Here is a 27966-nt window from a genome sequence, read left to right as displayed (position 1 = left end):
TCTCCTCTTTCCATTTCTCCATTTCTTCCATTTCTTCTCCAGCGCGCTTAAAATGAATATTATACGAAGACCGCGCAATTCCGAGCAGATCGATTCCAAAGTTGATTGGTAGACAATCTGACAGTCTCCGAACTTTCCAGCAGATTTATCCCTCGATGTACTTTCGAAGATTCATTCTTTTTTCTTCGAGAGCTATAGAACGAAAAATTATCCTTCGTTAGAGGCTAGTGGGTTTGTTCGTTACTTGGATATGAGAAAATACGTGTAATGCAAAAAAGGAATCTTTCGAATCGATCGTCGAGAGGATCAGGAGAAAACTTGTTTGCAAACAACATCGAAGGAAAAGTTTGGTGTCGCGAGGGGGCGAGATAAACCTGGTGCCTAGCGGTTGCTCTCCAACCGAGCCAGCATCGCGATAATGCATTCCACCCGAATTAATTATTGCAGCGCGCGGTCGGCCACTGGCAAGTAGTCGCTCCTTCCTTCCACCCGAGTTACCCCCGCGAGACGAGCAACCGCCAACAACCTCCGCAACGCGTCGACCTCTCCAATCTCACTCTCTCTCTTACTCGCTCGCTTGCTCGCTCGCTCTCTCTCACTCACTCGTTCGCTCGTTCGCTTGCTCGCTCTCTCTCTCACTCACTCACTCGCTCGCTCGCTCTGTCTCCCTCGACCGCGACACGATACGCGTTAACGAGCGGATTTTCCGCCGAATCACGATTCCTCCATCCGCTTCCTCCGAGGAATCGATCCATCGATCCTGATTAATCCATTTGGATCGCTCTCCACGCTGAGATGGATAAAATTTAATAGACGAAAATAAAGTTACTTCGATAATTTTCTACTGTTATTCTCGATAATAATAATAAGCGTGTAATGGAATAAACGTTACTTTAATAGAGCGACTTTATTGTAGAAATTTTTAAACTAGTTACTTTTTCAATGATAAAAGGTGTTGGCGAGCTCGAGCGTTCGAAGAAGCGATCGTTTTAATGGCATTATTTTTGATACGGTTTACATTTTCATGTAGTGGAATGTACGAAAGTATCGAAAAGCTCCGTTTCTTTTATCGTTAAAATATCGAGATTCGAAATATTCGACCGATAAAAAAGAATCTTCTAAAATGTGGATTAAAAAATTCGGCAAATATATAAAAGAAAATTTCATCAAAGATTACGCGACTATCGTTCATCCACTTGCGAAATAGGGATCGCTGCTACCTTAGAAAATACGTTTAATCCACTTGGATCCTATCGTCCAAACTACTTTCCGCTTCGTTAATCGACGTGTTCCGCGCCTTGGAAAGGTGTTGGAGGGGGGGATCGTAGCAGTTTCGAAATCCCTTCGGTTCGAGTTTCCTCCTCCGCCGAGTAAACCCGATATTCGCGGTCAGCGCGGAGATTGGCCGAGAATTCTCGGTGCGCGGCGAGCAAGAAAGTTGGCGCGACGAGGATCCAACTGCTCGGGCAAGTTTTGTTCCACGGCAACAGGAAGTGATTTATCCCGGAACTCGGTGGATCGGGGTCTCCGTGCCGCGCCAACGTCCTTTGCCCCTTTCTTTCCCCCTCGCCTCCTTGGATCCTCGACTTTTCGCAGTTGCTCGCAGGATTTCTTAGGGAACTGGGTTACCGACCGGCTCGACCATCGATCCGCTCGTTCAACGGTCGCGCGTCACGTGGTCTGTTCATGGCCAATTACCTGCCATCAACTGGATCGAGGCCTGATAAATATCGCTGTTGGAAGTTTCGCGTGTTTCCGCGCGAGTTTGATCGTCGACCTTGAGAGCTGAAATTGGAAATCGATAAATAAAGTGTGAAAGGGGAGGTAATTTTTGATGATCTTGAGTGGAATTGATGCGTTTAGGAAGAATCGTAGATTTGGGTAAAAGAAAGATTCGTGAATTAAAAATTTGTTGGGCAATTTACAAAGGGCTACGATAACGAAATTTAAATAAGAAATCTTACTTAAAAATTAAGAAAAAGAATTTGACCACCATTATTAATATTCGCGTGTTCAACATTATGCGAATGATATTTTTTACAAATTGTCATTTTTCAAAAAAAAAAAAAAGAAAACGTAAAATGTACAAATATTCAAACATTCGGGTTTCCATTTGCATACACGTATTCGATGCGAGTATATAGCCGTCAGTATATAAAACCGTTTGGATTTCGTTTGGATTTTTACCATTCTACAATTGTTTTTCTACGTATCAAAAAAATTGATATTCCGCCATCGGAAACTCTCTTCGATTCTTTTTTTTTTTTTCCTTTTTTCACCGAATGTTGTTAGGTTCAGGTTTACTTTACCAAGTTGAAACTCTCGAGATAGTTGCTTCGTAGAAAAAAAGAAAATTATTTCTCCTTCAAAACACGTCACCTTAGCCTATTTCCAGCGTCTCGGATGTTTGTTTTCCGCTTTGTATCCTCTTCAAAGCGATCGTTGACTGTCGAAACGTCTCACGATGGAGCGTCGAGCCTCGTTCTCGAGATTCCAACGCGCGCTGCGTCCAGGAATTCTCTTGTTTCCGGCCGGCAAATTTTCAGAGAGAAAATGGAGCAACGCCCCCGAAGAATTCAATAACGGCCGATACACCGGGACTTGATCATTTAAGCGCGTGTTTCGGGAAACGGAGATGATCGAAAAGGCTTCGTTGTCGAAGACTTTTTTTTTCTTTCAAACTTGGATACATTCCATTGGCTAGGGTTTCCATCGAGCAATTGTCATGTTTAAAATTTTTGGAAAAGAGAAAAATTCGATGCTGTACCGCGATCGACCGCAACTTTTTCGACAAATATTTGTCTTTCTTCGATAGTTCGCCCGCTTCCTTCTCTTTTTCTCTTTTCGAATCGAACGGCGAGGTCTAATCGAGCTCGACGAACCAGTTTCCTCTCCGCTTTTCTTTTCTTTCCATTCCTTTTTTCCTTCTCCTTTTTTCCCCCCCACGGAGAATAATAATAAATTTGAGCGATACATTCAACCGTGGATGAACTTCACGCGCAACGACGACGGTATCGTCACGTTTATCGTATTTATCGTGAAAAGAAAAATATTTTATAATACGCAGTTGATGCGCCTCGTTTCGTATTTTTCTTTCTTTCTTTTTTCAACTTCGCTCTCTACACGATACACCTTAACTTCCATTATTACAATCGGCTTAAAGCCTCTTCCTTAAGGTGGAAAGGGACTCTCGAGCGCCATTCTCCGTCTTCCGCCGTTCCTTCTTAATTATTAATTTATTTCGAAGGAATGGATTCGAAGAATTGTATAAGAAACGGATCCAAGTTCTAGTTCACTTTAATATTCTTATCCTTGTCCGGTGTCTTTCTTTTTACCTTACCCCCTCTTATTTCAAGAGGAGAAGCGCGAAGCAATTTAAAAACGAGGGTGAATCGCGACGCGAGTTTCTTTAATACCGGTTAAATTGCACGTTCCGCTCGACAGTTTTCTGCGCGAGTTTCGCGACCACGCACTATTTTATGCATGTTCTCGCGACCGGGTTTTCCAGCTTTTTCATTTCCCTCGAGAAAATTCCGCCGACGGAATTCAACCGTTTCGGCGGATCCCTCTATCCCTTGGCCGAGAGACTACGAGAGAGATTATTTCCACCGATTTTTCTTTTTATTTAAATAATCATAAGAGAGGAGTGTAAAATTTTTTTTTCATTAACGAATTGATTCGAGACTGTTGATCAGAATTGCTATTATGGAATCGTTTTTGGAAATTCTTTCTTTTATTATCGTTGGTCGAGTTTGCTTTCCCTTCGCCGATTTAGGAATATCTCGAATTCTCTGAGGATTTGGATCTTCGCTACGGTGATCGAAACAATTCGTTAGAGATCGATTTCGTAAAAATTAAAAAAGAGATGTAAGACGAGCGATAAGGCATCTGGAATAATCTCATTCCTTCCAAATTGTTGTAAAAATTAAAAATTTACCAACGACTTTTCTATCTCTCGAAGTTACTTATACGCGTAACAATTCGATGGGAAGATGGAAGATTTGGCTCGCTGAAGCGATTTCGATACGAATTTATTCAAGTCGAGAGGGGGAAGACGCGAGCTACTCGTTCCTTCGCGCCTGTTATTTTACGCCAATCTAATTTCCAACTTGCAGCGTCGTTACCTCCGCGAGATAATTTCGAAAGTTTGCTTTTTCAGAGGAATATATTTCCCTTTCTCTCTCTCTCCCCTCCCCTCGTGAAATTCATCGCCGCCGGTGAATTCTTTCTCCTCCTCCTCCTCCTCCTTCCTTTGATCGTTAAACGCGGCGCGTCTTAATATCCCTTATTTTCATTCCTTCGTCCGCTGAAAATGCGCGTTTCTCGTACTCCCTCGCACGTTTGAGAGGAAGCGATTATTATTCGATGTTTACAATTTTACAATAAGCAAGAAAGGAGGGAAGGAAGGATTTATTTACGTTTTTAGAAAGAAAACTTCTGGAGATATTCATCGGCCCGAGTTAAAAATCCCTGGGATAAAGTTACTTTATTATTAAAATCGTGCGAATAATATTCGAGCAGGTTTTCGTCGCAATCGATTATACATACGAGGGATTTCAAAGGATAGATTATCGGGGTGAAACCGCTTCGTTTTGCCAATTTGTACGAAATATCGCGATCATATTTGGAAACGCGAGGTTATTGCTCGAGTGGAGAAGATTTCTTCGTTTCCATGCTCGAATAACAGCGTTGGAAAATCGGGGGATAATTCGTCACTGTCCTCTTCCTTTATCTTGGGTTCGTTCCTTCCATTAAGAGCGAAAAGGAGGGATACAAGCGTCGATGTATCCCTTTTGATTGGTTTTCCAAAGAAAAAAGTAACATCGGGGGTGCAGCAAGGAACAAATTCGAACTATCGAGAACAAGATCGATCGGAATACTGTTAACACCAGTTGCTTTCCACGTGAACCTTCCAATTTTCTTCCACACGAATGCACGATATTTTATTTTAGAGATAATTTTCTGCATTGTGGAAACGTATAAAAATTTCACAACAACAACAACAATAATAATTGATTTTCTCAAAAAGGATCCTACTTGCTCATCCTCGAAAAGAACTGAATAATCCCCTCTGTCTTCGTCTCGACCAAGAACTAGGCTTGGAAGAAAAAGCTAGGATCGTTAAAGCAAGCGAATGAACTTGTTTCGTCTCTTTTACGAGGCGGATGCTTCAATTCTGCTTGCAGTCTTGCTCCGGCATTAAAAGAAGGGAAGAGAAGAGAGAGAGAGAGAGAGGAGGAGGAAGTCGAAGCGGGGAAGAGGGGTTTGGCCAGGTATTTTTCCATTGTGTCCCGGAGAACGGACAGAAAGCTCGGTGGCTCGTGCAGATACATCGTTTATGGACGACATAAAACTACACTCTCGCATTCTCTGTGAGCATGGAACGAGCGCATACGCGAGTCGGCATTATAATGTATGACGCAACTGCGCGCCGCGCCGTGGGAGGCATTAAAATCTTGGAAAAGAAAATCACACGTGGGGGAGGAGAGGGAACCAAGAACAACCCCCCAGCCAGCCATTAAGCCCCCCACCGATCCCCTTTCCGCTTAATATTCCTAAGAATTTTCATGGGATTGCGGAAATAACGGATCGATATTCGTTTCGCTGTAGCCTTGATTCTTCTTTCGCGTTATTATATATTCCACTTCTTCCATTCCACTCTTTCGAGTCATTGTCGTTTTCGCAAAATCAAACTTTCGAGTCGAACAATATTTATTATTCGATTTGATTCTTTCATTCTTTCCATTGTCCCAAAAATTTTTGTAAAATAGTGATATAATGATAGAATTGAGATTCTTCTGCGTTAGATTTCGCAGAAATTTTCGAGTCGAACGTTTATTATTCGATTTGATTCTTTCATTCTTTCGATTGTCCCAAAAATTTTTGTAAAATAGTGATATAATGAGAGAATTGAGATTCTTCTGCGCAGAAATTTTGCAAAATCAAACTTTCGAATTTGCGACGTTTTCCTTTATTTATTATTATCGCATAAATTTTCGTAAAATACTTTTGCCTATCATTATCGCAGAAATTTCCCAAAATCGATCTTTCGAACAACGATATTTTCCATTCGATTTGCTTCTTCCGTGGGATTTCACTCTTTCGACATCGCAAAAATTTTCGTAAATGATGTAATGATAGAACTCGTGCAGTATCGAATCCTTGTGCGATTCTTCCTCGTAGGATTTCGATTGACATTCTCCATTGCGGAAACTTTCATAGAGCGACGACAAAGGACACCGACCTCCCTTTCCTCCGTATTTCCCCACAACAGAAATTTTCAGGGAACGATACTTTTCATTTTAACAAGCGACAATAAACTTACTCCCTCCTTTCTCTCCTTCTTCTTCTTTCGATATCGCAAAACTTTTAAGTACGAAACGCGAGATTTATCCCGTATCCGACGAGGATTACGCAACTTGTTAACGAGGGGGATGGGGAGGAAGCAGCAGGGTCGAACGTTTTAAGAAACTTTGCTTAAATTCGACGAAGGAATATGCCGTTCGTTCGGCGGGCGCATCACTGCCGTGGAAAGTTTTTGCATTGGCCGATGGTCGGCCATGTTACGATCGTCGCGACAGCTTGCGTTAACGCGGCAAACTTATGAAAAAGTATAATTCACGAAGGCGTGCTAGCGCGGCGCAATTAATGTCGCTGTCCGCGAGTTCTCTCGCGCGTTTCTATAATTAATTCCACGCTGCGCGGAAACGTTCTTTCTTCCATTAAAGATTCATCGACAACTCGGAATAAAAAAGTCACGATCCCAAGGGTGATATAAATCTCGGCCAAACGCACGCTTAAACGAAATCTTTCTCAAAAGAAAGTTTATTCTCGACGGTGTTAAAGCAGTAAGAAGAGAAAAGAGATGATATACTCGATACTGGGATCGATTCCTTTCCAGACGTAAAGATAATCGATCCAGTTACTTGGGAAGAAGTGCGATTTATCCGTTTATCGACCGAGCCAGTAAGAAGAAGGTTTCTAGAATTTGCCCCAAGTAACTGCGCGGAGCAATGTTCGGCCGGCGTAATACGAAATTATGCAATTCGAGTAACCGCGTTTCCATTATGCAGTGTTTACTCTGTGGAGCCATGTATTTGCCTCGGTGCGCATGTAACGGATGATATAGGCGCACGCGAGGGACCAGGGGCCAAAGGGTGTGACTCGTGAGGGAGGGAGGGAGACGGAACAAGACGAGGAGCAGTCGAAACGCACAGGTGGTGCGCGTAGCGATTGGGGACAGCGCGTAGATTCGTCGAAAATGAAATTAACGTGGATCGCCTTCCTCGGGGACGAGTAAAATCCCCCGAAATTACCTTCGTTTACTTGCCATTAATAACAAGCTAGCTCCCCCGAAATTTTCTATCTCCACGGTTTTCGCACGCGACTCGTAAACGCCAAACCTTCGATCTTCGATTTCTTTTCTAATCTTGCGAAACGAGTTAGGAAGGAAAATTGAGTAAATTCAATAATGAGAATCGTTAAATTCGATTTATATCTTTAATAATATCTTTATTCGATTTCTGGTTCGTATTCCGGGTTAATAAACAAAGATACGAGGAACGGTTTGAATCGAGTTAATATCTTTATTCGATTTCCGGCTCGCGTTCGGATTAATAAACAAAAATCGTTATGGCGAACGGTTTGAATCGGGATGGGATTAAAACTAGAGTTAATTCGATTTCTGGTTGATATTTAGGTTAATAAACAAAGACCGCTGTGACGAACATTTTGAATCGAGATGGAATCAAAGCTGGAGTTAATTATCTTTACTCGATTCCCGTCCTGTCGTATTTTAACTTAGGTTGTTAATCTTTCGATAAACAACGGCCTCCGCGATAAAACGTAACGATTTTAACGCCGCGTTAAAAAATATCATCGAGATTGGTTTATTCGAATATTTATCAGCAATTAAAGCAAGATAGAAATAAGCGACTCTCGACGATAATTTACAAAGTGGCCTCTAACTTAACGTTATATCCCCGGAAGGGAAAAATTCTCGATAAAAAGAATTTATCGGGGAAGAGGAATAATACCATCGAGAAATAATAACCATCGAAACGTTCCTGCGGCGAAAAAAAAAGGAAGGAAAGAAAAAAAATAAAATCTCTCCCTTTCGCTCGTCATAATTGCCGGAAGCGTGTTCCTTCCCCTCGACCAAGATTCCAACCCCCATGGAGGGAAATTATTCGTTCGCGAGCCGAGAAGGATTCTCCACGAGAGGAGAGAGAGATTCTCTACTCGCTTTTACTCTGATTAACCGCTCTCGTTTCTCCTCGTTGTTATCCCGATTCTCAAAAGGAATCCGGCCATTTATCTCGTTTCTCCATCATCGTTGCTCGATCGCAAGAAGATGCCCTACGAATCCACCGACGAAAAGATGGAAGGAAGCTTTTTTCGAGAGATCAACCATGCAGCCGATTTTTTTCACCTGTTGGCGAGAAACATCGGACAAACGTTAGGGCGAGTATCGAACGGGCGAGGATGCGTGCACAGTCGCAGAGGTGGTGAAAGGAGGGGAGGTCGAAAAGGGGAGTGGAGAGACCGAAATAAACTTTACACCGGTCCGGCTCGAATTTCGGTTTAATTTGACGCGGTTAAACGAACTAAAAAAATATTCCAGCCCGAAATGGCCGAGAGGTGCATACGGACAGGAGGGGTGGTAGAGGAGGAGTGCCGGCAATTAGAGTTTTATACGAAATTGAACGACTCCGACGATGGAACGTTAGTCCTGTTAATTATCGGCTGGTTAAAGGGGGAAAAAAGAGAAGGACAACAACGAGGGTCGGGAAAATCCACCCTTAATGCCGCCTCGTTTTCACCCTCTCGCCTCGATTCTTCGCGCCGATCTCCAATTTTTCTTTTTTAATTCCACGACGATTCGACGAAAGGATGAAAATGAAAAATATGTGTGTATATATATATCTCGTGTGGAAAATGAGGAACGCGAGCAGGGGTTGAAATCGAGCCGTAAATACGAGCTCGTAACGCGACGCGTTACAAAAATATTTCGCAAATTCGCGTTGTATCCCCGTTTATGCGAGCGTGGCCGTAAATCACCGGCGTGGATGTCGCCGTAAATCGCGAAAATATTTTGTAATCGGCCGTGTGATATGGAATAAATAGCGGGGAACGGTGTGCGCCCTTATTGGCCGGGTTAGTAAACCGACGCCGTCCGTTTTCCATCGGGAAACGGGGCGTTTTCCCCCCACTCTCGATCAACAACCCTCTCGATATCGCCGCAAAAAACGCGTCACTCGAACAATAACATATTTTCGTGTGTTGTATCCGCTCCCCCTTGCGAGCCAACGATTAATTCCTCGGACGATAATTCCTGTGTCGAATTCGATTCTCTCGTAACACGGAGGCAACGACTTCTTTGTTCCTTCTTTTTTTTTTAACTTCCACCAGGTATTTTCGAAACCGATTAATTCTCCCGTTCCTTTCTTCTTTTTCCGTCTATATCCGATATTTCATTTTCATCCTCGATTTAACTTTTATTTCCGGATCTCTGCAGAGGGGGCCCGTTCGATCCGATTAATTCGTCCAGCCCCGATTTAATACCCGCGAGTCGAAGGATTTTTTTAAGGAAGGTTCCTCGTCATTTTAACCAAGTTTTTTCCTTTCTCTCTTTCCTACGCGCGAGTAAGGAATCGTTACGAAAATATCGAATTTACTTAGATTTTTCTAAACACCATCTCTCGAACGATATTACGATATTTGATATTGTTCGGAGTAAATTCCTCTTTTTGTGATCCGTTTTTGGAGAAAAGGGGGAAGTCGCGTTGTCGATTCGATCGTTGCAAGAATTTTCGATTTTTGTGACAATATTTTTCAGAGAGAGATATCGGATTTATTGTATATCTGATAAATTTACCTCGAGGCGGAGAAAGAAGGCCCGATCCTTGCATAACGTTAACGATGAAAAAAATCATCTTTCGAGCGCCGCTTTCATCGATGCAAATCCCCGGGGTGCACAAGGGAGGGGGAGGGAGCCGTATCGATTCCGCGTTATCCGTTCCTTACGATGCAAAACGAATTACAAAGTCTATGACGAAGGCACGAGTTATCTCTCCCCTCTTCGTCGACTTAAAGTTCAATGATAAAGATTTCCTTAGAAAGAGCAAGAAAAAATCTTACCTTTCGTAAAAGTGTTCGTGGTAATTTCATTTATTTTTTTCATACGAAGAATATTTACCATTTTATTTTATATTATACCATATACGCGACGTTAATATTTATAAATTTTTTCCCTCGTCCACGTCATTCCTCGTATTTTTCGCCCCCATTAAAGCATTATTTTCGCGTCAGACGCGCGATTTTGATCGCGGTTCATTTTATACGCGGGGGTGATAAAACGAAGAAGTTTGATGTGTTTATAGAAGAATTATAGCGTTTACGGTGGGGAAAGTAAAAAAAGAAAGAAATGTCGGATCGATATTACGGATAAAAGCGACGGTTTATTCAACGTTTCGTACGATAACTACTTCTCTTCCCGATACACGTTTAAATTTACACGTTATTTCCCCATTTCCACGGAATTGTACGCGGAATAATAGTTGTCGAGTCGAGAATAAATATCGAAGATTCGTATTACGATCGAACGATCTTTGTTCCTCGATATCGATGCTAGCGCGATGATCCGTGTTTACGGATATTTCTCCTCGTCGATTCCTGTCCACCTTTCTCCGACAAACCCCGATTCGTTGCAATTTTCTTTGATAAATGATCGGTGACGCGAAGATATAGAATATCGTCATCGCGACGTCCCCGATTCCTTGCTCCGTTCGGCTCGCAAAATTAAATCAACGTGCACACGACGGCGATTGTCGTTGATTATTCGCCCTCTGGATCTTTCGAATGCTTGGTCGTTAATGGAATCGATCGGAGGGGCATCGATCTCCCTCGAAATTCGGCCTTGTCCTCCTCCTCCTCGTGCCCGTCCAAGCCCCTTCTCGATTAATTCTCTTCACCGACGATCTACGACCGTGTTACCGGCGGATCTACGGGGTGAATTACTGCCGACGGACCGGACAAATAGACGGGGGAACCGTCTTCCAAGGAATTTATTTCGCTCTGATTGGATATCGCGAGGAGTATACCACTCCTCCACCCCGATTGGATGATTCAATTTACCTTCGAGCGAATGATCTCTCGTGTTTTATCCTCCTTTCGATTAATTCCGATCAACCAAAGAAACGAGTTTATAGATTCCAACGATCCAAGTTTTCCTAATTAGTTTCAGATTGGATTGAACTTACCTTCGAGCAAATGATCTCTCGTGTTTCATCCTCCTTTCGATCAACCAAAGAAACGAGTTTATAGATTCGAACGATTCAAATTTTCCTATTCGGTTTCAGATTGGATGATTGAGTTTACCTCCGAGCAAATCATCTCTCGAATTATATTCTTCTTTCGACTTATTTCGATGACAGGAGGATCACTCAAGAGACGAGACTTGATCGATCCAAGTTTTCGTAATAAACGAGAGAGGTGGCCACTGTCGTCGGGCATTGGATTGGATTGATATTTATCATTTCTCCAGAGAATATCGAGTAAATTCCTAAGCCTTGATTTTCGACACTGTCGTGCGGATAATTAAAAATATATTTTGATAAAAATTTTCTACCCTGTCAAAATAATTCTTCTTACGTATTTTTAAAATTGCGATTAATTCGTGCGCGAAATTATATCATCGAGTTAATCGTGAGAACAATCGGCTCGAGTCGAACGCAAAGATTTAACACGATTTCGTGGATACGATCGTTTCTGTATAATTAATTCTTCGGAGATTAGGAGATTGGAATTTCAGTCGGAAAGCGAAAGTTGTCGGTCGAGAAGTTTCTCTCTCTCTCTCTCGAAACGAGGTCGCTTAAAAAGTTTCGCTTAAACGGATATCCGGTTAACTCGATTTGGCCTCCGCGTCGGGGCCAACGATCGATATTAATCTTCCGCCGTTCCTTCCGAAGTACACCGGGATTTAATCGAAGAGAAAGTTGAAAGTCTTTTTACTCGACCGTTCGAGGGACAAATTTCATTTACTCCCGAGATGCCGTTCCAAACCATCGTCATCGATTAAAGGCCAATATTCTCGAAACAAAAGACGATGATATTCTCGAGTATCGTCGCGCCACACCCTCCAATTCTGGGAGCTGGGAAACAATAATCCATCCTCGCACCTGCGTAAACCGGATACCTTCTCCCAGCGTTCAATTATTCCGAATCGTTACGCCTCGAGACGATATCTGTAGAAACATCTTTCGACCAATCAAAATTCGATCCTCCAAATTATCTTGTCGAAACAGATGCCGTACGTTTCCCTCGTAGCTTCGATTGTCGCAACTTTAAATACGTTTCGCTTCGAATTAATCATCCGGAAAACTCGACCTCAAAGGGATTTGGCAAAATTGTTAACGCGACGCTTTCATACCGTAATTTACCGACCGATAATAACGCTGATTTGACAAATTACGACTCGTGGATTACGGAATCCCCTTTCACAATTTTACGGCGAATGAAATCACGTGGAAATATAAATACGAACGATGATTCGATCGGAATTTTGCGAATAATAAAATTGTAAATGACGAGATGGAATCGATCGAAGCGAAAAATAAAGGAGAAAGGGGGTGAGAGAATCTTTTCTCTCGTATTTCGAACAAATGATCCTAGGTTAGGATCGAAGTTTTGCTCGGTTTACGGTGGATGTTTGGGAAGCCAGTTCTTGCTCGTAAAACCGTTTTTCGAAACGATATATGCGCCGAGAAACCCGCGAATCCTTTGAATTCTCTCGCCGATCCCCTTCCGCGAGCCAATGGAAATTTATCCCTCGCATTTCTATTTTACGAAAAGGCTTGATAATCGTCCAAATTTTCCATCCTCTCCGTTAATAATTTCCCTATATATAAAGATAAGATTCTGTGAAAAGTTGTCAAGAAATTGTCGCTCTCTTCCAGCTTTGTGCCACGATTAAGCAAGATCCATTTTGAGATTTGAGAGAGGACGATGCTATGGGAAGATGGTTGACTCTGATCGAGAAGAGTGGACACTTATAATCGGTGATGTTTGCTTCGATAATGATTTATCGTTCGAGGAGTAATAATAATCGGGAATAATGCCAGGACGGATAGAAGAGCAAGTTTGTTCGAAATTTTTAACCAATTACTTTTTCAACCGATATGTTTATCACAATTGTTTATTTATGACTGGCTGGAGCGAAGAAGAGAGTGCTTCGAACATCGAGGAATTTTCCTTTGACTTGGTGATATTATTGGTAATGGGGAAAATTTAATAGTCCAAGTTACGAATAAAGTTACTTCGATAATTTATCGTTCGAAATGGTAATAATAATCGCGAATAACTGCACTCGAGGTTATACGAAAAGAGGATCGATTTTAATGGCTACGAATAAATGTTGTTTAAGAGTTTTAACAAGTAACTTTATTCGAAATTTTTAACAAATTTTTAAAAATTTTTAATTTTTTTTATGATTTATCAAATGGAGCTAGAAAAGGATTTTCACGAGAAAAGAGTGTAATTAATGCTCACTCACATGCTATTGCGAGAGAAGAGAATATACATCGATATCTAGTTTCTTTTTTAAAAGTAAATTTAATTTACGCGATAAACTCGGACGTAAAATGTAAAAGACACGGATTTTTTAAAAATATAAATTAAACGAAAATGAAAAAATCGCGTTCGATTTTTCTTTCTCTCGTAATCAGCCTTTCTCGTGCCGCCACCATGATTATCCACCGGTATTTTTGCGCGTTGATGAGTCGTCCAATTTAACAAACGAGTAAACAAATTCTCGCAGGTTGAAAACGGGGGAGGCCCGCGAACCAACTTCTCCCTCGTACGAGAATCGTCCATAAACGATTACGTTTAATTGGAGTCCGGCGAATTCGGGGCTGGCATTAAATCTGCTCGCAATTCGACTAATTAAATTTCGAATCGGGAGCACGCTCGAAGCGTCGATGGTTCCGCCGAAACGCGATCGAGAGTCGACCTTCCCTTCCTCTCGGATAATTTGCACAGACTTCCTTTGTCCCTGCGCAATCGTGACCAATCAACGACAAAATTCGAATCAGTTCCTCTCTCGTGTCCCCTCCTTCGTCCTTCTTCTCTCCATGTTTATTAATTTATATAAGCCTTCTTTCCCCAAATATTCTCCCAATGCTCTAAAAGCAAGAAGAGCAAGAAAGAAATTATATCGTGTACGTTAATAAAATAATTAAAATTCGAGCGTTACGAATATTTTTCCAGGACAAATTACGCACGCGAAAGATCGATGTTCGAAATGAATCTTAATCGCATAAAGAGTCTTCTCTCGAAATCGGTTAACGTTAATCGAATGACGGGGATCATAAACGGGTTCTAGGATTTTTCCGCAAGAGGGGAATCGAGTTTCGCGCAAGGATCGAGATGTGCACACAGAGAGATCCGGAAGGTATACGCGTTTATATACGTCTCTCGTGTTTACACGCGACGAGGGAAAACATCGATTCCGTCGGCAAAACAGGCGGAAATGGTGCGCTAAACCAACACGCGTCAAAACAGGCCGGTTGATATTTTCATCGCAAACACCCCACCACCATCATCGTCTAATGCCACTTCACCTTTCAAACTTAATGGCGCAATTAACCGATTCCCCTCGCGTAACGCGATTCGAAATTCGCAACGACCATTTCCCTCGAGAAGAAATGCGTGTTTGGTCGAGGAGGAGGCGTCTCGATTCGTCGGAGGTCTGATTAGGCCGATCGATGACCCGCCGCACGCGATCATCCTGCACGACACCCTTCGTGTCACCCGAAGGGCCCTCGTATTAATCCCGTGTGAAGGATTATAGATTCAATCGATGTTGACGCCCGCCTGCGAATCGATATATACCTCGTTTATCGCCTGCCAACCGACGCTCTGCTTCCGCGGTTTAAGCCTCGGTCTTAACCGTGGGAGAACGGTCACGCTTACTCGGCCAATACTCGATCCACCTTAAATTTTAACCCAGAGAGAGAGCGCACGTGTGTGCAGCAACGTATTCGCGGTATATTAGGGAATATCGAGGGTGTTCCGTGTGAACGGATCGTTCGAAGGACGCGTATTCGATAAACCATCGTTCGATACGATTCGATGTGTAATGATATAAAGAGGAGAGAAGGGAGAGATTCGTGTCGTAAAGTCGCTTGCGAGTCGTTAACTCGTATTATATGTATTGTACACAATTTTAAGTTATTTGTCTATTGATGTTATCTCTCATTTACGCAGAGATTACAGATATGCAATTGTATATGTATATATATATATCGCTCTTACCGTCCCGTATCCCGAGTTATATATGCGATCGTTCGTATAATGACGTCGACGATATTACAGAAAAAGGAACAATTTAATATGATTCGTTCGCGTATAGTCAGTGTATAACTTGCGTTAATGTTAATTGATTAAAATATATATATATATAAACGTTTAATCGATAACGCGAAATAGGAAAAATCAAAGGAACGTCGAGTTCGTTTCTCTCTCGACACGCGTACCGTTCTCACTGTTGGAAAGAGTCTCTCGGGACGGCGATAGGACCGCCCATTCCCCCACTTTAAACGCCTTTGTTGACATTCCTAATACACCACAACTTAAACGCCTTTGTTGACATTCCTACTACACCACACTTAAACGCCTTTGTTGACATTCCTAATACACTATGTATCGTAAGTTGAATACATTCGAAATCGTAAAAATTATTTTCAATTTATGAAATTATATTTAACTGCTCGAATACGAGATTACATTTATAAAGTTAATTACAAGTTACGTTAAATTAGAATACTCTGGATTCTCGTTTTAGATCGGTTATACGGGAGAAATAGAAACGGAAATACGCGCGAAAATAGAAGGTTTTCTACGATATTAACCAATCAGAATCCGCATCCTACATTTGTTTCCAACAGTGAAGCAATTTTTGATTGGTTAACGAAGGAAACGTCTATTTTCACGCACGTTTTATATACGTTTTATACGTATATTATATCACGTTATTATTCATTATATTTTACTTATTATTCTAACTTCATTTCCGTAGAATATACCGAGATTCGATCTCTGTCTTCGTTCCCCGAGAGGAGAGAAAAGAGTGTGAAAAGAAAAAAAAGAAAGAAAGAAAAACGAAAGTTTGGAATTCGAAAATGTGAGAGAAGGGACGCAAACAAAATCGATCCGAGCCGATGAGTCGCAAGGCCGTTGATTCGAAAGTGGCGCGTAAAACATCGGATCGCGTTTCCAAGCTTCGCGTTTAATCCGCGGAGCTTTTCTCCGGGCCAACCTGCTTTATTCATCGATCTCCACTCGCGTGGATTTCCTTTCAACGAATGGGGCCGCTGCGTGGCCGACTGGCAGCCCGGCTGAAAAACGGGTGAAACTGGAAAGGGTGGGGGGAGAAGGGAGAGGGAAGACGAAGGCTGCCCCAGGGATTAGGCGAGTATCGGAAAAACACGATACTCGACGCGATAAGTCTTTTTACATTTTCCTGGCTTTCGATGGAGATGATTATTTATTTACGCCACGCAGCCGTTCTTCTGCAATCGTTTCAACTCCCTCCTCGTAAATTCTTCCGCCGCGTCGTCGTGGTGTAAAGAAAGAAAGAACACTTAAGATTTATATTGTGTACACGTAAGAAGAGGAGAAATGGACGTGAAATAAGATGTGTTTGTCGAGGATGCTTTTAAGAACGCGTGTTAATATTTCTTCTCCTTGGTCTTCGTCGTTTCCAGAACGAAGAAATATCACGCCCGTTCTTATTTAGCTATTATATCGGATCGAGGAGCAATAAGTCGAAAAGTGGAACTCTCGATTAAAATGTTAATTGTAAAACGAACGAGGCAATTCCTTTGATTGGATCAATCTACCTCGTTACACTTCGCTTCGTTCTCAATAAGGAGACAATGCGACGGCAGCAGAGATGGAATCCATTTCCCGTCATCCGATCATAATAATAACAGTAATTCTTTTCGAAAACGCAGCTCTCTTTTATACAAAGTATATATATACGTATTTGCGCTGAGAATTAGGCTATGCTCGAATCATCACTTCTTCCGATAAATCACGATTTCTTTACAGGATAAAGCCACGATTAGCGATCGAGCGGATATTAATACGCCGATCGAATACCCACCCCTTACTGCCCTGTGGCTCAATTCCTCCCCTCCCTTCTCCCTCCCCACTCGGTGATTCGTTGGAATGAAATCGAATTCATTCGGTACTTTTTCAAGGGGGAGGATAATATCGAATAAATCGCGCCATCGATACGCGAAAAAAGGAAAGAGAAGGAAGGAAGGAAGGAAGGTTGTAGTTCCATTTCCTCTGCTCGAAATTCAAATCGTCAAGGAGTTCTCCTTCCTTTCTCTTTTTTTCATTTAAAAAGTTATTATCGAAGGGCGAATTTCGTATTAAAAAGGCCGATCGACCGCCAACAACCTCTTTATGAACGTTTTTTCGATTTGAAAAGAGAGAAAGGGGGGGGAAGGAATGGCGGCGAATACCGCGAGAAACGCGGCAATAAAGGAGGGAGGGAGGAGTGGAGAGGGGTGTGCCGTCTACTTTTTTAGCCCGGCGTGAGATAACCGTGCGAGAAGGAGGGTGGGTGACCGATACGATATTACGTTGCCGAGTACGAAACGCAAGGCAGCCATTGAAAAATCGAGCTGAATCGGCTGTGCGAATCGTAATAACGGCCCGTGAACCGTCCTTTCCCCAAACGTTTGAAAACCCGCCATATTTCTCCACCCGCTTTTTCCTTTTTTCCCGCTCGTGTCGCGACCTGTGTAATCGCGAGAAACGTGTCGAGTATCGATGGGCGGTTAAAATTGTATAAAATCGTGTCGTTTGGATTCTTTCTAGAAAGGGGAGAAATTGAGTTCTCTTGGAGTGGGTGAGAAACGCGATAATACGAGTGTTGCCATCAATTTCTATGATAATTGTAATAATAAATTTTGTAAGAGTTTTCCAACGGATGGAGTGTTGTGTCCCGCGAAATTTTTGATTATACAAAGGGAGGGTGGATAATAGAATTCGTGGTCGAAATTAGAACAGAAGGAAATGCATAAATAATCGATACCATCCCAGAAATGAAGATCCTCCTCGATTTTAATTTAATCTAAAATGTTAGAGTGGTAATAATAAGTAGGATTGGAATTATATTGGAATTATATTAGAATGCGACGCGATCGAGTACGAGATGGAAAAACGGAACACGATTGGATATTGTATAAATTATTCGCCGTTTTTTTTAATCCCCGAAAATCGTATTCCGGGTTTGAGCAAACACGCGTTATTTGCATACGGTTTTGCGTGGTTGAAAAGGGATGATTTATTGTTGGCCACGCGCTCGTTTGCACGCGCGTCGATTAAAGTCAACAATTTAATCGGGAAATTATGCACTGCCGAAAGACTAATTCGTTTCGTTTCATCGTATCGCGTCATCGAAATTTCATCATCTTGCGTTTTCCATTTCTCCTTCACCCAACGTTCCTAATAAATGTTCGTACGAGATGCACGAAACGAAACACAAAAACGAAACGCGGATATTGTAGTTTACTCGAATCGAGCACATTGCTTCTCGGTCAAAAAAGGAAGAAATAACGCGGTATCGATCAAAGGGGGAGAAATACGTTATCGATAGCAAGGTGATTAATTTCGTGCGTCCAGTTATTGTTCCCCGTTGCAACGCGTTGTTTTCGATTTCGAAAATTATTATTGGGGGAAGAGGAAAGGAAACGATTCAGTCGACGTTCTCTCTCCTCCCCGTTCTTCTGTCAGAGGGGGGGCATCTCGATTAAAATCAGGCCACGGCAATTACGACGTTTCCTTTGTCACCTTGTTTGCTACAAGTTTAGTCAACCTCTCGTCGATCGATGCCGTCGCAGGCGAGTTAAGGCGAGTTCTTAAGCGCTACTAAAAAGGTTAGAATTCGATTTTGTATTCTTTTTTTTTTTAGTAGTCGATTGAAAATATATTCGATGATCGGGAAGGTTTCTTTCTAGGTTTTCGCTATTTTTCGAATGGCGTGAATTAATTTTTTTGATCTAATTTTATGAGAGAGTAATTAATAATTGGAGAGAGGATCTTTTCTACGAGAGAATCGCTTCGAACGGAGAGATTGCAATTATGTGATAATATTCGTGTTATAAATTAAACGTTTCCTTCCACCTTATATTATTATATAATTTTTAATTTTTAGTTTTTATATTATATAATTTTAAATATTATATCATTATTTGAGAATTATATCCTCTCCCTAACGAAGTTATTCCGGTTGGATCGATAAGATACTCGATTCAATTTCTTATTAATTCCATTCTAGAATATCTTCGAGGATGGAATCCGCTTCCTTGAATAGACGCGACTTGTCGACGAATTAAGATTTCGAAGAGAATTTTTAATTCAATTTGGCCGAGGCGAGGTTGAAAATTCCCACCGAATTTTGATACCTGATGAAAAACTCTCAAAGATTCTACCTCCTTTCCATTTCCCTTTTTCGCGATTATCCGAATTTCGATCGTCTCCTCGATTTCTCTCGATCCTTCTTCGTGTAAGAGCGAGCCTTCGTTGAAGAAGCTAGATTTGGATGCTCTGCAGGAAAGAATATATATTACAATTAAAGCGAGAAAAAGGGAACGAGGATAGAAAGCAAACGGCTCCATCGTTGCTCTGATGTTTCCAGAATTAATTATGACGAGCAGATGAATCTAGGAAATGGGGGTTGTGCGCGCTCGAGGGAAGAGATAGATAGAGAGAGTTACTTTCACGGGATGTGGATGGAGGGGGGGAAAAAAAGTCCCCTTCTCTGCTTTTCACGTTTGCAAATTTTTTTCCTTCCCCCATTTCCGCCTCGTCGCATTCATGAACTCTTTTTCCGCTCGCGCCGTGTCACATTTCTGTCCGGTTTCATGCCGATTTTCTTTCGCCGCTTTTTCCGCCCCCTCCCCTTTATTATATCCCCCCTTTGCCTCCTGTTTTCAACTTTAATCCTCGTTAAAAGTCCGCAATTTGTTTCGCTCCCAACTTCAATTTTCGCGCCGTTTCTTCCCCCCGCGTCTCTGTTGTATTGTTTTCTATTTGTACTTATTTACGAGGCGAGAGTTGGATGGAAGATCGCGGTTAATCGAGGGTTTCGTTTTTATTCCAGTTACCAGGCCGGAGAAGGCGTCGTTGGGAACCGCGGCGGTAAGTGTTCCGAGAAATTCCAATTCTCCTTCTTGATACGTGCTTTTTCGTGTTCTGGTATTTCCGCGAATGGAAATCGTGATACGCTTGCGTGGAATTATATATATATATATGTATATCGTGAGTCGTTCTTGATCGAATTTGTTTTTTTTTTTTTTTTGGTAATCGAAAAGAATTTCGAAGATCGATGTGATCTTTTCCACGATTTCGTTGGAAAATCGGCGGAAAAAACTCGGTAAAAATGAGGCGAGAAATCGATAACTACCCCTTCTCTCGCGACCGAGGTAGCAAGATTCGTAAAAAAAGCGTGTTTTAAATTGCGAGCGAAGCCGTCGAAGAGCGTAAACGAAGGGGGAGAGAGAGAGAGAGAGAGAAAAAAGAAACGTTGTACGGCTGTTGCTCCGTGCTGCGAATTCGATGCTTTTTTCTCCCGGAGAGAAGAAGCGTCGATACGCGTCGTTTCCCTTCCGTTAAATTTACGTAATTGTAACGGTTATCCAGGTTATTGATGAACAAACGCGTAGACGGATTTCCCATTGTTATCCATTTGGACGAATGGAAAGCGAAATAACGTCGAAGGGAATATCGAAACGCAGTTTCGATAGTTATAATACGAAGAAGCGAGGTCGCGATGAAAAACGATCGATAAATGTAATTTACAATCGACGGCCACGTTGCGTAAATAAATTGCACGCAAGAAGCAGCGATTAAATGCTCGGTTATTAATTGAATATAAATATTATATTCTTTCCACGGAACACGCAAAAATTAAAGGTCATGTTTTGTTGTATACGACGATTTTATCGTGGTATGATATTACGCTTAATTTCGTTTCAACTCGCGAAACACACGCTAAATGATTAAATCTGAATTTAATTTAACTTTGCGATCAAAAAAAAAAAATAAATAAATGGATAAACGTACGGAATTTTACGAACAAACGACGATTAAAATTGGCTAAATAAACGTAAAAATATATGAAACGTACGTGTATGAAATAAGTAACTTTGAACGGAGTGCATTTGGTCGATAAGTTAGATCGAAAAATTTTGATCAGCGCCATCTCGCGTTTGGATCCGCGAAGCTTCGACTCGTTACTAGCGTAGCAGGACAGGCGAAGAGGTATTCGTGACGTCACATCACGGAGAAGGTAAGCAATAGTGTGCGAGAAGGACAGAGAAAAGGCGCCATTTTATCCCCCACCACTTGGAAAACGCTTAATTGAAAATTAATTGATAAATAATTTTTTTTCGTGAACTTTTATATCTCTGAGCTCGCGTTTAAAAGATATAGAACGACTCAAACAAGTCTCTGGTATAAATTTTAACGGAAAATCGTTTTCAATTAATTATTAATTATCGATTAATTGCGTCGCGTGCGGACTGACCGTGTCCACGTGCAATATATTTTTCATTAATTTCGCGTTATTATGAGATTTATTTATAAATATAAACGCACGAATCTCGAACGTTTCTCCTTTCTTCGCGTTAATGTGTAATTTTTATTCGTAATTATGTTGTTATTCGAAAGAATAAATCGATTATTATTACCTCCATTACGGATATAGCGAAATGATCTGTATGATAATCGTTAATAAATAATTAATCGAAAAGAATTCGTAGTTAAAATTGTTACGTGAAAGTTGTCGAAGGTGTTAACTTTAACATATAAGCTTAAAAGTGTAAAAATTTTGCGTAGAAAATTAATAATTAATGAAATTTCGTTGTAACGTTCTTGAAAATTAGAAAGTATCAGGAACCGCATAACCAAAAATAGTGGCACGATTCTTTCTCGTGACGTCACGAATACCTCTTCGCGTATCCTGCTACGCTAGTAACGAGTCGAAGCTTCGCGAATCCAAACGCGAGATGGCGCTGATCAAAATTTTTCGATCGTCGTCTAACTTACCGACAAAGTAAATTTCATTGACAATTTTATATTAATTTACACATTAATGGAAAGAGAAAGTTTACAACGTTCAAAAACGATTTTAATTAATCGATACCCCGTTCTACTTACTCTAGATAGAACGAAAAAAGTCTTTTTCTTTTTTAAATTTCATTTTCATCGATAAATATTTCTTTCTACCAAAAAAAAAAAAACTCTCTAATAATTCTGATTTTACATTATCTTACTCGTTTCTTATATACTATAATAGAAAGAAATATTTTACCTTACGCAATCGGATCTACCGTCTATTCTAAAGAACGCAAATTATAAATAGCTCTCGTCAACGGTTAAATCATTGTTGCTCGAGCGCACGCTCGTCTCTCCTTGCACTTTTCAGATTATAAATCCTGAAAGAAGAAACGCAAGCAGCCTGGAGGATGGCGGGGTCGCGGTTGGCTCGCGGATCGAACGAATCGAGAACGAAGAGCAGGAGGAGGATTACGAGGGCGAGGACGAGTACGAGGACGAGTTGAAGGCCGTGGCCGAGTCGCACGAGGCGATGTCGAGGGACGACACTAGGAATTCGAACGTCTCCGCGGCACCGTCCACGCCAGGAATCTCCGACAGGATCTCGTCTCCCTCCAAAAACTTCGACTCGCGCGAAGTGATCGCTGTCAATAACAGCTCCGACGAAGATGTCGCCTCGAACGAGGCCATTACCGACGAGATCGTCGATAAATACGACCAGGAGGTACGTTCATCCTCCTCCTCTTCTTTTCTTTGTTCCTTATTCGTGTATTACATTGGAAGAGTAAAGTATAAAAATTTTAATATTCTAATAATTACAGTGAGATTGCGACGAGAAGACTATTTCCTTCTCTTTTTTTTTTTTTTCCCATTCTTACGTCGGTTCATCGGTGTATGGTGGAAATATTCGTTTGTTTCGCGAGGCAGAGTGAACTTTTCCTTTTCCTCGAGGAGGAAAGAGGTTTTTCTTCCGAGAATCGACCGAAGGTGGAAAAAAGCGCAGGTGTGCGCGTTCGTTTCGAGAACGGTTATATATAGCATACATCGTTTAACCACTCCTCGAAAATGAAACGTGAAACTAACGGGAAGGAAAAAGAGGGATCGAACCGCGCAAGTTTTTCAAGTAAATTTGACACTCGTTGTGCAGCTCGTATCGGTACGCTTCTATATTGAAATTTCGCTTGAAACTTTGCTAGATTGGACCATCTGGCACGAATCGGAGAAAGCTTTTGCCTGCGTTTCGAGTAACGTGCCGAGCGCGGAATTTCAATTGATCGTAGCCACGCGATTATAAAGCCGCGTATACAGACTAGAACACGATTGTTAGAAACACTATGTACACATATATATTCACTGTCGGTCGAAGAGAAGCGAGATCGTGCAAGATGAGGATAAAATAATTCGATCCATGGGAGAATACTTTTCTCTTCTTCTCTCTTCATCAAACAATTCTTCGTAATAATATTATTCATAATATTGTAATGGCGAATAGATATTGTAAAATTCTCTTCGACACATGTCTTCAACAAATGGTATATTTCTCAAAAAGTGAATTATATAAGCTACGTCATTTGGCATCGCAATTATTTCCAATTATCGTTATTTTACGAACGATGAATTATCGAATTAATTCATCCAGGCAATTTTATTCGTGATTTCGACTATTAAATTTTCCCCATCGCTGACAGCAGGTGATCGTGTCCCACGTGTCGAAGCACGACGCAGTATTAGAACGTTGGACTATCCATTCGTCGTATCGAGAGCGCGATCTATTCGCGATGAGACTTTGTTTACAAACAAAGTAGGCAGGATCATAATGTGAGACACGACCTGGCTCGCGATACCTTCAAGTGGAGGGGAATTCCTCGAATCTTTAAGAGCAAAGATATCGAGATAATCGATCAGCTATCTCTGTTACAGATCTCTTCAGACGCTTCTGGTTTTTAGAAGCTGAAAATGCGTCAAAAATATACGATTACAAGCGTCGACGGAACTCTCGAAAACGACTATCTTTTTATTTAGTCCCAAGAGATAATTTAGCAGAGAGTTAAATATAACTAAATATAACTCGACGATACTCGTATGTTAATTGCACTTCGATTGCATTCGATTGGATGCAAGAGGATCTGATCGATGAATTTCTATTGGAAAAATAAAAGTTGGTCGATTTGCGTGGACGACAAAATGAATCTAATATTTTATCGAAAGAGCTTCGCGTACATACGTAAATAAACCTTGCTCCAGCCACGATCGTTCGTCGTTTCGTTGGCGCAAAAGCCCGATGACCCGATTCGGGGAAAGGCATCGCGGTCGAGCCTTGACCACCACCGCGTTGGGGGGATAAAGCGTTCCTGGGGGTGAACCCTGACCCGGCAACGGCCCTGACCTACCACCTGCCCCCTCGCCTTTCTTACCACGCTCCATTTACGATTAACCTGGCCGCACGCCAGGACAACGTTCAATTCTAGCTCGCTTCTGGTTATCCACTTGCTGACCGATCATTTCCGGCTCGCGATTCGACGCGGAACCCTCTTTCGAATCGAATCGAATCGAATCGATCGTGATGATTGCTCCACCAAATCTTTTTTTTTTTTTTTTCTTTAATTGAATTCAAATTACGTAGAAAAAGATTTTAAAAAAATTACTCGAAATTCGAGTCGAGAGAGAATCGTATCGTTTATCGGTCTCGATTTATCGGGAGGAAGAGTGGCAAAGCAGTTGGTTTGGAAGAAGAGGGTATTAAAGGAAGAGAATTCCGCTCGAGAATTCGTCTGTTTGTATCGCGCACGAGGGGATCGGGAAGACTATCGGAAAGTACTTTGCATCGACAAAGGTCCGAGACTGTTTCGCGATCGGAAACCGATTTGTAGCGTCTTAAGAGCAGGATTTGAAATTTTAAATTCGGGTGGAGGACGACTATCCGTCTTCGGCTCCTGCTCCTCCTTTTCGCGATTCCTTTCCCAAAGACAACAACGTTACCCTTTTTTTTTTATCGCTCCAACTTGTTTTCTCGTTAAATTCGTACGTCGTGTCCCCGATACGAAATTAACTTTTCGACTTTGGGGATATCGAGTATAAAGTTAGGTCGATTAACTATATTTCGTTATCGGTTTAATTTTGGATAAATCGATGAATCTTCGTTATATCAATTACGTTATATTACGCGATCGTTACGTTAATGGTTTCTCGTTCGAGGATGCTCTCGTTGGTCGAAATATCGAGGATATTCGTGCAAAATCGATAACGTTTTTGTTTCACCTATTTCTGCACCGTGGCCCAGAAATCAAGATACTCCGGTGAGATAATTTCATTTTCTTTCGCAACAAAACTTTCGTTTTGTTAACGATGTTATTATAGCAAGAGGGACACGATGGTGGTAGGGTTGGGTATGTGCCGAACAAACCGGCAATTTGTTCTATCGAAGGGGAGTTATATGGAATAAATTAATTAGTCCGCTGTCCGCGTAGAAAACGAATTCGTTCGATTTTACCTTCGTGAAAATTTACGGTATCGCGTTCGAATTTTATCCTTTTTTTTTTCTCTCTGTTTTTTGAAATTACGAGAATTTTGAAAGTAGGGCAAGTTTGAGATCCTCCAAATCCTCTTTTTCATTTAGTAGAATCTTAATTACGTGCTACGCTTCTGTGAAATACCCTCGAGATAAGAATGTCCTGCATAACTTAAAAGTGAAATTTTCTTGTTATAATGGAGTAAGAAAAAAAGGAAAAAAAGAATTACGAGAGTTTGCGAAGAATATTTTATTTTTTTACATTTATTTGTGTCTCACTTGTACTGCGAACAAAATTTCTAATAATTTTTACAAATTATTCTATACGTTTGTATAGATGTTTCCTATACTTTTTTCTTATTATACATCGTGCCATTGATACAAAAGAAATAATTCCAATTTTTTCGAATAAAAATTTATGCATCGACTGCTGATAACGATTCTTCTCGTTTCCAAATGTCTACAAGACTTTTTACGTTTCCTGTAACGAGCAACCTATCAATCGAGAACCTATCAACTTTTAAACTCCTTATCAACTCCAAACTAAATATTCGCTGTAATAATCTCGCTTGTATATATCCAAAAAGTTAAAAAAGTCGTGATAAAATCGACAAAAATATCTCGAGAGAGACGAAATCGGGGGGCGGAAAAAATAAATAAAAAAGATGCATAATAATTTTTCTTCTTTTCGAGTTCCTCTTTCGCGTTTAATTCCTAATAATTGTGCCGAAAGAAATTTATTTAATATTCGCCCGGAGTACACGGAAGAATTGTCTGCTCTCAGGTGGTCGAGCTGGTGAAGTACAAGAAGGAGCGGAACTGGAACCACGGCGAGGGTAATCGGACGAAGACGAAGCGCGTGCCCACGGTGAAGAAGGAGCTGAGCACGCAGAAGGAGATCCTGATAGGGAGCAGCAACGAGACCCAGGTGTCGTCGAAGAGCGAGCCGCCGTCGGAGGGGACTGTGAATCGGTTGAACGAGGAACTCGAGCCGGTTCGAAGGAGGAACGTGGTCGAGGTGAGAGGTTCGAAGAATAGGAGGAGATTCTCCCTTATTCTCGCGCATCGTCGCCAATAATACTCGAATAAATCGATCCTTTTGTCGAGCATCGTCGCCCAAAGATGACGACGAGCAACGCTCTCTATTTTGATCGTCGAGCATCGAACTTTTACTCCGCCGCTCGGCTTCTTAAGAAATTAAAAACATCGAGCAACTTTTCGAATCTCTCGACAATGATTTCTCTCGAAAATTCTCTTTTTCTCCTGCTCGCAGCCGGTCAAGTCGGAGAGATCGCGAGGCGAGGACGAGATCGTAGCGGACGACGATCGATACTCGAGGAGGAGCGACGCGAAGAAATTGGACAAGAGGCAAGAAACGGCCCTCAAGGATCTGAAATCCTACTTGCTGGCGGGGTACGCGACCAAGCAAAAGCTTCGAAAATTGGGGGTGAGAGGAAATTTTATCAGTAATTAATCCTTTCTCGACTAACGTTCCATTTATCTTTTTTCTTACAAATTCTAATATTAAAAAGCGGTCTTAATCCTTCAAATAGCCTTATCAATTTTAACTTTTCAATCGACCAACACGGGAGAGTCGCGAATAAATTCGAATAAATGAATTCTATCTATGTAACGAACGTTTGTTTAATCGGATATTAATATCGATATGCAAAAGGGGGAGTGGTTGCAACTCGTTTCAAAGAAGAAGAAATGGACAGTTAGCCGCGATCGATCGAGAAAGTGGCGTGCTTACATCCGCGATCGATAGTCCAGCAGTGTTTCTTGGGCCAATAACAGGGTGGCGGGTTTGTTCGAAGCGTCTTTCCAGCCACCTGCGCCACGGACTTTGATCCCCGTGGACGTTGATTCAAATCGGCAGCCAACCCTCGACCAAAGTGTCTTCATAACGAAACAGCTGGCGAAACGCCTTCCTCATCATTCTCCTCTTACCGATTTTAGATGAACTTCTTTGCATCCCTTCCACACCAAAGATTGGATTTCAAACTTTAAATTACCTTTCGTACCCGGCGAATTGAACAATTATCTCTTGAAAAAAATGATACGAAAATGTCTGTTTCTTCCGCACAGATAGTTACATTAGGAAAATTATTATCTTGAATAATCAGTAGGAAAATTTTAATTTTCTTTCATATAAATATTTTAAAGTAAGAAAAGTGTAGCATAATAGAAAAATTTTTAAGGGATAGTTGCATTAAGAAAATTACTATCTTATTGGATTACTAAACATTAGAATATATTAGGAAAATTTTAATCCATTGATAAAGATATTGAATGTATTCGTTAATAGAGTTTTAAAATAAGAAAGT

The 27966-nt window shown here is 41.4% G+C and overlaps 1 protein-coding gene across 1 annotated transcript in view; it reads left to right on the top strand.

The window, feature by feature from the left end:
* LOC107997905 (uncharacterized) overlaps positions 1-27966 on the top strand; it is a 121227-nt gene that overhangs the window by 77864 nt on the left and 15397 nt on the right. Inside the window, exons 2-5 of the mRNA XM_017056846.3 lie at positions 20177-20214; positions 22502-22855; positions 26424-26657; positions 26913-27086. Of these exons, the coding sequence (XP_016912335.2) occupies positions 20177-20214; positions 22502-22855; positions 26424-26657; positions 26913-27086 (800 nt within the window). The remainder of the gene's footprint in view (positions 1-20176; positions 20215-22501; positions 22856-26423; positions 26658-26912; positions 27087-27966) is intronic.

This window comes from Apis cerana, linkage group LG5, assembly GCF_029169275.1.
Source record: "Apis cerana isolate GH-2021 linkage group LG5, AcerK_1.0, whole genome shotgun sequence".
Classification (NCBI taxonomy): domain Eukaryota; kingdom Metazoa; phylum Arthropoda; class Insecta; order Hymenoptera; family Apidae; genus Apis; species Apis cerana.
The sequence above is the reverse complement of the archived record's forward strand: the minus strand, read 5'-3'. Positions and strand labels throughout refer to the sequence as shown.